Genomic DNA, 12,644 nt, shown 5'->3' on the forward strand with positions numbered 1-12,644 from the left:
GTCGTTTCCAATCCCTCGACAGTTCCAACTGAGCGTCCTCATTGATCAAGGTGTGATGGGTTTTTGGACCCCATCGAACCATCACTCTTAGGTGAGCCGGTTTTCTGTTTCTTCGAGCTATGGTGGTGGCGTCTTGAGCCTCCAGTTCCACCAGACGCACGAGCTGCAAGAGACGAAGATGATCTCTTCTGTGGAGATCCTCGAAGAAGGATCTCAAATTTCTTTTTCTGAATGCCCAAAGAAGCACTCGATTTGTAACCATGCTTGGTATGCCTCGACGATCTTCCAGCCAACTTCTGTGATTTTTGATCCGCAACCTGATCGGTCCTATCATGACCAGTCTTATCTTCCATCTCCACAAGTTCCAACCCCATCAAGTCATCATTTTGCATCTCACAATCCAGCAACCCACCATCTAGCTGCTCCGTAATATCCATATCATCGAGCGCTTCAATCACCTGATCATCCTCCGTAGTCGGTTTAGGATCCTGCTCCGTCAAAGTATCGAAAGCTAGAGACCGAGGAGTCCCTTTTAAACGTTTAGTTACATTTCCGTCCAAACTGTCACACCGGGAAGGCGTAACAATAGCACTAGCTATTGTCCTCGTGACTACAGCTACACCCACACTCCTCTGATCATGACTCGGACGCGTTTGAGACTGCAGTGGAGAAGCTTCACGGTCAGCCTGCACGCGCTTAGCGCTTTCCCTCGGCAGAGGAGAGACACTCCGCATTTGATGTTCATAGGAACCATCACCACGATCAGCCGATGCTCGCACCAGTCGATCGCGTACCACGTCCTTATCATGTCGATAGTGAGGCTGAGACTTCTTCTCACGCTAGTTTGCTCCATTGTACCTATCGTAAGGCTTTGCCTCCACTCGCACACCAGCATACCTCTTCCTCCAAGCCGGTTCATCCCGACGGCGAATAACCCTATCAGCATGGCCCTTGTAAGCCTCGCGAGGATGCTCCAAGTCATAGTTTCGCCCTCCATTTTCATGCCTCACAATGGCATAGCGAGACGGCTTATGATGTGGAGCAACCAGCGCTTGCGAGTGCGGCGCATTAGGCTGATATTCCTTCTTAACCAGCGCTTGCGAATACTGTTGTGGACGGTTCTCTTGAAACTGTACCCGCGCAAAGACGCCTTGACGATTAAGTGAAGGACAATACTCCTTCTCATGAGTAAGCATGCCACAAGTAGAACAATGCTTGAACAACATCTCATACTTAATTTTAATCGTAACCTCATCTCCTTCAGGAGATTCAGCCTTCCTTGCAAACTTTAATGGTCGTCGAGAGTCAATGTCTAGGAGCATTCTGCCTTCGATCAGCTCTATTGTATCCTGATGAACATGCCCCAGACGGGAACCTATTTCTCTCAGGTTGTTCTCAGTCCATAGATGCAAGGGTACACCTATCAGTCGAGTCCTGAACGGGATTATCCAAGGATAGTCATCATGGACAATAGGTTTCCATCGAACCAGCACAAACATACAGAAATTGAAGTGAAAGGCTGTCGAAGAACAGAGGCCAGCTCATCTTCAGTGGTAAAGTTGAGTAGAAACTTCTCATTTCCCAAGTCATTGGCAGTGATACGGTCCTCCATGCCCCATTGTACCGGAATTTTCTGTAGAAGTTTCTCTACACTTTGTTTCTTCGGATTGAGGATCTTTCCGATCAGAGACAGCTTGGATTCATCAATGTTTTGAGAAATATCATGATCAGTTAGCTTGATCGGTTCATCATCATCCTCATAGAGGATTCCTTTGCCCTTGATATCAACCATATGAGTTGATTTGGATCGGTACGACCCCATACGAAGGCCCCGGACTCCAATATCTCTGCTACACTGCTACAGCAAACGCAAATAGACCAGAGCAAAATGTATCACGACGTAAGATCGGATCAAACAAACAAAGGAGGCGCGGACAAGATCGGATCGAACAAGCAGATTGAAAGGGATCGCGATGTAAGATCACGTCAGGTCACGCCAGAAGATAAAATCACGGTGGAAGAGCGGTTCCAAACAGAGGTCGGAAAACAAGTGGAAGTGAACGTGATACACACGTCAGTGAACCGGAACCGAAGCCACCTTGCTGTAATCCACACATCAATGAACGTGGAGATCAAATGGAGATCAAAGTTTCAAAGGAAACTTCAGCCGGAGAGAGTCCTCGACTGTAATCAAACCATCCGCCGATCGTTGCTCGGGAGAGACGGCACAAGGAGATCGTTGCTTGGGAGGACCGCTGTCCCACAAGGAGTGTATGGTAGTCTCCCTTGCGACACTGCAGGATGCAGGACCCTCGGATTGCTAGATCAATGTCAGACCTGGCTGAATCTAAGAATCGCCTTCTTCATCCCTCGGGAGCGGCTAGGGCGACAAAGGTTCGCGTAAAGAGTTTATATCTCTATAATCTAAGAATTGTTTTAAAAAGGTGTTTAGTATTACTATTATATATTACTTTTGATAAATTTTGGCAATAAGTCAATTTGGTTCAATGGTTAAAATGACATAGGAGGTTGGTTACCCATAAACCTAAGTTCGAGTTGTTATCTGTAAGCCAAAAGGATGGTTCCACCAAAATATAAGCTGCATAAAATGGTAAATAATTGAAGAGAAAGAGTGTGTCAAACCTAAATTCGAGTTTGGTCTTCAGTTCGAACGGGTCTCTGAGGGTCATCCCATATACCGCAGTCTCCAATCCCTCCCCGCTATTTAAATGGACCTATACGGGCCTTGTGAATAATGTGTTTAGCTACATTTTTCCAACCTGCAGAAGACACAAAGCTTTTAATTACTTTCACACGTTATTTTGTGAAAGTTCAAGAAACAGAGGTCGAATAAATGGACAAAATCCAATTTCTCAGCGAAGTCTATGTTCATCTTCTGCACCCCCTCTAGGATTAGTTTCAGCTTAGCCTCCTTTTAAATGGACAGAATCCAATTTCTCAGCTAAGTCTATGTTGATCTTCTGCACCTCCTCTAGGATTAGTTTCAGCTTAGCCCCCTTTTTGCTCTTTAGAGTGGCTGCAGAATCATTGAGAAACTTGTTTAAGGAAGACGTTTTAAGTGTTTTCCCAGCAGGTTAGAGATCCTAGTTGCAGTTGATTGAGCCATCTAGATGCATCCACATAGAGAGAATATAGGGAAATCTTGCAGGAAATGTAGTCTTCATAGAATCCATCGGGTGCTCGTGAGGAAGACCAGATAAATGTTGCCCAACCAAAAGAGAGATATATGCAGGGTGTGGCTGATAGTCATTGCTAGAGAATCCTAACAATGAGCCGAAGACATGTTAGCGTAGAACTCATCATGCATGTTGTAGTCTCCAAGTGTCTTTTGTCTGTCGACCTTTGTTTTCTAAGCAACAACAATTTCATCAGGGATTACGGCTCCTTGTGCATTTAGCTTATGACCTGCTATATTACCATGTGGCCATCTAGATCATGCAATTCTACGTGATTATCATAAATAAACACACGCTGAGAAGCCATCCATATCTTTCCACAAGCAGCGTCGATCGACATTGGATGAGTGTCGTTCGGCACTTGGTTATCTACGGTATCGATCGCTGTTTGGAGGTTGTCGATCGACACTGACCTCTTAGACTTATGGATCACACGTCAATCAGCAGGCTCTTGCTTTGAATGACCTAGAAATCTTCTTTTCATTGTTATTCATGATACTAAGATTAATGTATCTGAAACCCAAGAAAAGAAAAATAAGTAAAACTTCAAAATAAAAACCTAGTCTAAATCCTACACTAGTCTGATGGTGATCAGAGTCCTCGGCAACAACACCAAATATGATATGCTCAAATTAACCTTTAAGATGCTCTCTCAAATAGGAGGTTCGTAATAGTACTTGAGGATCAAATCAATATAGACTCTATGTTTCGGACAATAAACTTTAGTTTCAGATCAATCAGGACAAACAATAGAAAACCAATAAACAAAGCAATAAGTAAATAAACGGTTGTAGTGATAAGAGAAAGCACTAGACATAGGAAATCAAGCAAGAGATTCAAAACTACAATCAATGGTGTCAAGGGTTTTAATAAAAAACGATACGAGAACTTGAATGCAATAAGTAAGTTATCCAGTTCTCGCTGCGATAAACTATCAGATGTCTAACTCTAACCTAATACCAACTCTTGTTACATATCTAATGAATCAAACAAGAAATAAACCATATTTAAAATTATTCAAATAAACTCCTAGACCAACTCTCGCTGTGAATGGAAATCTATTTCATCAGGATAAGGTTCAGGATCTCGCGTGTCCCAATTATCCTATGATTCTAGGTTCTGGTAATCAGTCACACTCTCATGCTATTCCAAATACTTTAGAAACTAGTATGATAAACAATCCTGATACAGAATATGATGAATAACCCTAGCATTCCTATGATTAGCAATTCGACATTAAGGTCATGAAATCCCTAAATCTAATAAGAGGTCTACTCATATATGAAAGTAGAAAGACAAATCAATGACTGAACAGAAATAATATATAAAACCAAAGAAGTTTCAAGAAGACTCCGAAGGAGTTTTTCTCTTCTCTCCAAACCTAAAACAAAACTTAAAAGAAATGGTAGCCGTCAACAATAGCATAAAAACACATATATATATAGAGTTTAGACATGTTCTCAGGTCTTCTGTAAATAAGGGAAACTTTGGGGAAAATTTGTAATTCTTGAAACTTCATTAAAATCCATTGTTTGGATGATTTGAAGGAGTGTCGATCGACAGTTCGACACTAGTTGATTCTTGACTGCTTCCTCACACTGGTCAGACAGACCACTCTTCAGTAAAACGACCATAAATTTTGATAAATGATCATAATTGAACTCAACACGGTGGAATTGGAAAACTAATTCAAAGCTATATCTTTTGTCAAGACATGATCTCATGCGCACCGTGGGAAGGTCTCCATCCATAGTTAAATTTCTGACGTGTCTGTACAATTCTACATCTCAAATAGCTCTAGAATCTCCAAAGTAGCCCAAAACGTACCTAGACCCTATATAACACAAAACAAAACAAAAACGACTCCAAACATATAATATAGACTTTAATTATGACTTATACCATGGTCTAAAAGTGGTAAAACCATGGTATATCACTCAAGATGGAAACTTATGGACTTAACAATCTTCTAAAGCATAGTATCAACGGTTGAGTAGCTGCCTAATTGAAGATGGTTTTCGTAAATATGAGATGGATCATACATTAGTCACAATCAAATAACATAAAGATATGGTGGTGGTACTTATCTATGTTGATGATATAATCATGATTAGAAGTGATGTAGATGGTGTTAATTGCACCAAAGAGCTTCTCAAAGCAACCTCTGATATCAAAAACTTAGGAGAGCTATAGTACTTTCTTAGGATTGAAATGAGTAAACTTGATGCTCGATTGTTTTGTCACAAGGGGAATATGCCTTGGACTTAATATCAGAAACATGAAAGCTTGGTTTCAAACAATGCAAGACTGCTATTGAAAAAATGATAAGGATAAATCAAAAGGAGAAATAGCTAGGATGAGAAGCAAGACCCGAAGGGTCTCACCCCTAACCACAATGTATCAGAAGAAGAAGACAAGGAGGAATAAGCCCTGAGAGACTAAGGATAGTGGATTTAGTCATCGATCGTCTTTGCTCCAGTCTGCTGTGAGATTTCAAACAAAGTCCCACATTGAAAATTAGACAAAAGAGAGTCTAATAAATAAAGAGATATCCAACTCTAATTAGTACGAGGCCATTTGAGAAGGAATTCAAAAGTAAATCTATGTGGGCCAGCCTTTTACTCTAATTAGTACGAGGCCCTTTGAGAAGGAATTCAAAACTAAATCTATGCGGACCAGTCTTTTAGGCCCAAAGTGGACAATATCGTATTAATCAGACAATAAAAAGTTGGAAATAAGCTTTCACAAACCCAACAATTGGTATCAGAGCGGTATGACAAAGATCTACAAGAAGACCAAAATATCTGTCGAGATGGAATGAGACTCTTCAAGTCGGAAGATGAGGTTTGTGGCAGAAACCAGTCAGACGATCATGGAACCTGTGATGTTATGGGAAGAACATCCTCAACGCGATTGAGTGCCAGATGTCAAAGACGCGACAAGATTGATGCCAAGAAATTCCCCTAAAAGGGAAAACACATGAGATGAGTGTGGTCCTTAATTTGAGGAGGAGAATGTGAAATATCAAACAAAGTTTACATAGGAAATTAGACAATGGAGAGTCTAATATATAAAGAGATGTCAAACTCTAATTAGTACGAAACCTTTTGAGAAGGATTTCAAAAGTAAATCCATGTGGGCCATCACTAATGGTGTTGCCGCACTTTTATTCCTACGTACTTCCAGGTGAGAGATATGCAAACGGGGACCTATCGTCTGGAAGGCAACCTAAAGCTGGCACATACGAATGGCCGAAACTTCCTACGTCGAAATCTCCATCTCTTTCATTTGCTTCAGTTGTTAAAACTAGTATGACGTATTGGCACTCACGTTTAGGCCATCCCGCTTTTTCTATTCTTCAAAAGATTGTTTCTCAATATGATTTACCTATTTCATCTAATGTTTTGCTTGCTCATCCTTTCACTGCTTGTTCTATTAATAAAATGCACAAGTTACCTTTTGCAAATTCGACTTTAAAATCCACTCATCGTCGTCATGTTGTTTTCTCGGATGTTTGGACTTCAATACTACGTTATTTTGTTGATCATTTCACTCGATACACTTGGTTATATCTTTTAAAAAGAAAATCTGATGTTTTTGAAGTTTTTAGAAAGTTCAAAGTTTTGGTCAAAAATCAATTTCGTCAAAAGCTTCGAACTCTTTATACGGACAATGGGGGCGAGTACATTGGTCTTGCTTCTTTCTTATCGTCCAATGGTATTTCTTATATGACCAGTCCGCCTCATACACCCGAGCTTAATGGTGTTGCAGAACGTAAACATCGACATATTGTCGAAACGGGCCTCACCCTATTATCATGCATCTATGCCTCGGACGTACTGGCCATTTGCCTTTGCGGCTGCTGTCTATTTAATAAATAGGATGCCCTCTCACCATTTCATTTTCAAAACCCCTATCAGTCTTTACATGGTCAACCACTGAATTTTCAAAAGCTTTGTATCCTTGGATGTTTGTGTTTTCTGTGGCTCAAGCCTTATACATTTCATAAATTAGATGCCCGATCAAAACCATGTGTGTTCTTAGGATATTCCATTACTCAAAGTTCTTATTTCTGCCTAGATAGATAAACATCTCGAGTCTACACATCAAGACATGTAGTTTTTCATGAATTTGTTTTCCCATTTGCAACACAAACTTCTGCTATGTCTAACGAAACCACTAATGAACTGTATCCTCCAGTGTCTATTTTTCCTGTTGTCTCTGTTGTTCCTCTTGCCGGTACCACGCCTCCAGCACCACCAGAACCATCTGATGCATCGCTACAACATCAAACCGCTCCAGAACCACCACATCAGCCGGCTCTGCAACAACAGCAAGCACCACCACCAAACATTGCTGGAATGCCCACTGCCACGACTTCAACAGAGACCACAGTACCTCCTGCTGCAACAAACCTTCCTTCTCTGGAACAACAAAAAGCCAGCGATCAAATAAGACAGCCTGCACCACCACCAGAAACTCAAGTGCTCCCACCACGGTGCACAAGCAATAGAACTCCCAAGCCGATTCAAAACCTCAATCTCCATACTAAAGTGTCTCCATCACCACCTACAACAATTCCCACTTCAGTAGCAGAAGCTTTCAAAAACCCATATTGGCGCAAAGCCATGATTGATGAAATTAATTCTCAGCTTCAAAACCTTACTTGGAATCTTGTTAACTGTCCTGATATTACAAATGTTGTTGATTACAGGTGGGTGTTTACTATAAAAAGACGGGCTGATGGTACCATCGAACGCTACAAGGCTCGACTAGTTGCTAAAGGTTACAATCAACACCCCAGCATCGACTACAACGACACATTCAGTCCGGTGGTTAAACCAGGCAACAATTCCCATTGTTCTCAGTACTGCTGTTACCCGTAATTGGCCACTTAAACAACTAGACGTCACCACAGCCTTCCTTCAAGGGAACCTCGATGATGAAGTCTATATGATGCAGCCAAACGGTTTCCAGGATAAAGACAATCCAACAGCTGTTTGCAAGCTTCGCAAAGCCATCTATGGCCTCAAACAGGCACCTCGTGCATGGTACAACGAGCTACGCATGTTCCTACTACAGTCGGGCTTTACAAACTCCTTAGCAGATGCATCACTCTTTGTCTACAACAAAGGCGGCATCCTCTTGTACATGCTCGTATACGTCTACGATATTATCATCACTGGCAACAGCTCGACACACATAACTCGGTTTATCGCTTCCTTATCTCATCGTTTTAAAATAAAAGACTTGGGTGATCTTACATATTTTCTTGGTATTAAATGCACTCGTACTGCTTCTGGCTTACACTTGACACAGCAACATTATATTGCAGATCTCCTTCAGCGTACAAACATGGCGAATGCGAATGAAGTTTCAAACCCACTCTCCTCCACGTCTAATCTGACTCTTCTCACTGGCACACCTCTAGACGATGCCAAAGAATACATATCTGTGGTGGGAGGCTTGCAATACCTCTCCTTAACCAGGCCAGACATCTCATTTGCGGTGAAAAAAATGTCTCATTTTATGCAAAGACCTATGAATGATCATTGGACGGCTGTCAAACGGATCCTGCGTTATCTCTCAGGCACACAAACTCGGGGTGTCTTCTACCATGCCACCAACAATCCTTCTCTACATGCCTTTACTGATGCGGACTGGGCTGGAAACAAGGATGACTACACCTCCTCTGGTGCATACATTCTCTACATTGGACGCCATCCAGTAGCATGGTCCTCCAAGAAGCAAACCGGTGTTGCTCGCTCTTCCACGGAGGCGGAATATAGATCTCTTGCCAACACTGCTGCTGAAGTCTCTTGGATCACGGCATTACTCATGGAGTTAGGCATCAAAGTCTCAACAACACCCACCATCTACTGTGATAATATTGGTGCAAACTACCTAGCTGCCAATCCAGTGTTTCATTCTCGTATGAAACACATAGCACTAGATTATCATTTTGTTCGAGGATACATACAAAGTGGGCAGCTGCGGGTATCTCATATCAACTCTGCTGATCAACTAGCTGATGCACTCACCAAGCCGCTTCCTCATGCTCGCTTTGACAATCTCACTGTCAAGGCCGGCCTCTTCTCCCGACTGTCCGTCTTGAGGGGGCGTGATAAGATATAGAAACATATATATGTTGTTATTGTATATTTTAGGTTAAAATATTATATTTATGTTTTTTTATATTTTTGTTAAAAAACAGTGACATATTAAAAAAATATGATAAAAAGTTATAATATAATCCATAAGTAATATAAATTAAGAAGTACAATTCTTGATTAAAAAATCCAATAGAAACCTGCAAAAAGTCATTAAATTTTGTTAGTAATTGTACGTTATAAAATAATTCGATAGATTTCTAAATTTCTAAATTCTATTGAACATAAAATAATATTAAATTCACATATATACCATTGTCTAAATAGTCTGAAAATTGCTTTGTAGTCAACTACAATCGATCTTTTATTTCTGTTTTTGATCTGTTAATAGAAGAAACAAATAAATGTAAGAATTTATAAAATAATTTTTTTTATCGAATACAAAATAGGTTAAAATTATGTACCGTTGACTATGAAATATTCTGAAAAACTTGTTTGTAGACAACATTCATTGTTTTTGTCTGCAGCTTCCCTTGTCTATCTCTTATTAGGATTTTTAATCCAGACCTCGACTTAACTCTAGAAAGTGCAATGTATAATTGGCCATGAGAGAACACTGGTCTAGGTAGAAACAAACCAACATTTTGCAGCGTTTGACCTTGACTTTTATTGATGGTCATCGCGAAAGCCAACGTGGCTGGAAACTGCCTTCGACACATTCTAAAGGGAAACTTTGTGTCAGATGGTGTGAAAAACATTCTCGGGATCCAAACAGGGTCTGCGGCAATACCGTTTCCCGTTATAATTCTACCTTGTATCACATGGGGCAGTAGCTGAGTAACAATTAGCGTAGTGATACCTTGTATCACATGGGGCAGTAACTAAGTAACAAAATGTTATTTTGATAGTTTCTTTCCCTTGCTCAAAAGTTCTAGTGATACAGTGTATAAGAAAATAGAAAAAAGAACATAGCATTTACCATAAAGACTATAAATTTTTAAAACTTACTGTTACAAATTAACCCAAAAAAAATATTTAAGAAATTAATAACAAACTAGAAATAGAATATGAAAGTCTCTGAACCCAAATACAATATGCATATGTATTTGTTGGGCTCCAGAAATCATGTTTTATTCATACAAAACAAAAGTAGATATTAGAAAGAATTTAATAAAATGGTTATTCAGGTTTTCTTAAATCCTTGATGTACCTTCTCGAGATAATTTATGCACACCAACCTCCACATCTTTGTTTGGTCGGGTAACATCTCTTATCGGAGGAACAACAAATGCAAGTCTTATCTTTGGTTTTGAGTTTTGGGCATGTGGTTTGGTTGCAAGTTCCTTTAGCTGCATCGACAACTATATAAACAAAAAAGTAACAACAATATTATTTGGAGGAAAAAACAAGAAATCGAGGATATTATGATGGAATTACAATGGTGAAAAAGATAGATGATGAACAAATGAAAACTATTATAAATGCATAAATTCATGAAGAGGAGATAAAACAATCAAGATGATGCAAAAGATAGCGAACTGTGATGACGACATATTGTTTATGATACACATGTTTATTATTAATTCTTTAATATGAAACAAATTTATATATTATTTACTATTATACATTTTGGTTTGATCAATATTTAAGGATTATGGGCCATTATACATGTATCTTAAGTTCAATAATATTCTCTATATTAGTTCATATATGGGCTAATAAGATACATATATAATGTGTATGACGTAAATCACTACCAAGCCAAACAAAAATGTTGTGAACTTAAGATGTTTTTCTGGTACAAAAGACTTACGGGATCACTTTACGTCAATGAGTTCATGATAGTGAACAGCACTGGATTTCAAGGATGAGTGAGCAACTTGCACCCCAAGGGCTTGAAGTCACCTCATCTGTCTATAGTAGACGAGAATTGTGTTATGTGAGAAACAATGCAATCATTTAAAAAAAAGAAACAGTGTCTAAAGAGGCTTCAACGTCAATCAATCTTCATAACACTTTGTCCGATACTTAAAGCTAAAATCAAAGAACATACAAACTGAATATTTACCTCAGGCTCAGCTTCAATGGGTGGTAGAGATAATGTGGGAGAGAGGAAGCTAAAGTCTAGGAATTTCAAAATAAATATTCACCCTTCGAGTCACTTTCTACAATAAAAGCTAATAAGAATTAGTGGACTGTGAAGCTTACCTCTTCAAGACAAAACATAATACTCAGAAGGTAAAAAAGGAGAAACGCATAACAACATTGGGTTCCCTTCTTTTTAAGCTATCCTTAGAAAACAGAGAAGGTTAATCCAAAGAAAAGACCATCACAAGATAAAGAATATTAACACCTTATGTAACTATGATCAACAACGGCAAATTCTGTTTTGAGCTTAAAAGCATTTAGCATGCACGATTTGAGAAAACAAGCAATATCATAGTAAGAAAGTGCATTGGAACAGAAGCAGGGGCGGACCAAGAAAATAATTTAACATGGGGCACTATATATATAAATAAATATCAATTATAAATATTATAATCTATTTTTAATTACATTAATCTTTAAATTTTTGTATTTATTTTAAAATTAATCTAATAAAAATGATAAACATTTGTATAATATTGAATATCTTTAAGTAATATTACAAAATTATAATTTAAGTTTTGAAAAAAATATTTACGTTAATTTTGTTAATGTAAAGAGATATCATGCGCACCGTGGGAAGGTCTCCATCCATAGTTAAATTTCTGACGTGTCTGTACAATTCTACATCTCAAATAGCTCTAGAATCTCCAAAGTAGCCCAAAACGTACCTAGACCCTATATAACACAAAACAAAACAAAAACGACTCCAAACATATAATATAGACTTTAATTATGACTTATACCATGGTCTAAAAGTGGTAAAACCATGGTTTATCACTCAAGATGGAAACTTATGGACTTAACAATCTTCTAAAGCATAGTATCAACGGTTGAGTAGCTGCCTAATTGAAGATGGTTTTCGTAAATATGAGATGGATCATACATTAGTCACAATCAAATAACATAAAGATATGGTGGTGGTACTTATCTATGTTGATGATATAATCATGATTAGAAGTGATGTAGATGGTGTTAATTGCACCAAAGAGCTTCTCAAAGCAACCTCTGATATCAAAAACTTAGGAGAGCTATAGTACTTTCTTAGGATTGAAATGAGTAAACTTGATGCTCGATTGTTTTGTCACAAGGGGAATATGCCTTGGACTTAATATCAGAAACATGAAAGCTTGGTTTCAAACAATGCAAGACTGCTATTGAAAAAATGATAAGGATAAATCAAAAGGAGAAA

The 12,644-nt window shown here is 38.9% G+C and overlaps 1 protein-coding gene and 1 long non-coding RNA gene across 2 annotated transcripts; both read right to left on the bottom strand.

The window, feature by feature from the left end:
- Positions 1-839: 839 nt before the first annotated feature.
- Positions 840-1,822, bottom strand: LOC106338345. Its single transcript, XM_013777348.1, has 2 exons — positions 1,488-1,822; positions 840-1,434 (listed from the first exon to the last, which is right to left on the bottom strand). The coding sequence occupies exons 1-2, from the start codon at positions 1,820-1,822 to the stop codon at positions 840-842; spliced, it is 930 nt and encodes a 309-aa protein (XP_013632802.1).
- An 8,643-nt stretch (positions 1,823-10,465) lies between these two features.
- LOC106341469 lies at positions 10,466-11,651 on the bottom strand. The gene is made up of 3 exons (XR_001269651.1): positions 11,376-11,651; positions 11,121-11,221; positions 10,466-10,668 (listed from the first exon to the last, which is right to left on the bottom strand). It is a non-coding gene; the product is annotated as an uncharacterized LOC106341469 (long non-coding RNA).
- Between the last annotated feature and the right edge of the window lie 993 nt (positions 11,652-12,644).

The sequence above is a fragment of the Brassica oleracea genome, chromosome C4, assembly GCF_000695525.1.
Source record: "Brassica oleracea var. oleracea cultivar TO1000 chromosome C4, BOL, whole genome shotgun sequence".
NCBI lineage: Eukaryota > Viridiplantae > Streptophyta > Magnoliopsida > Brassicales > Brassicaceae > Brassica > Brassica oleracea.

What these genes read in the sequence shown, in the direction of transcription:
- LOC106338345 (XM_013777348.1), bottom strand. Translation starts at nt 1,822, where the DNA reads ATGGGGTCGTACCGATCCAAATCAACTCATATGGTTGATATCAAGGGC. An exon ending in ATTTCTGTATGTTTGTGCTG is followed by an intron (nt 1,435 to 1,487) that starts GTTCGATGGAAA and finishes AATCCCGTTCAG; the next exon opens with GACTCGACTGATAGGTGTAC.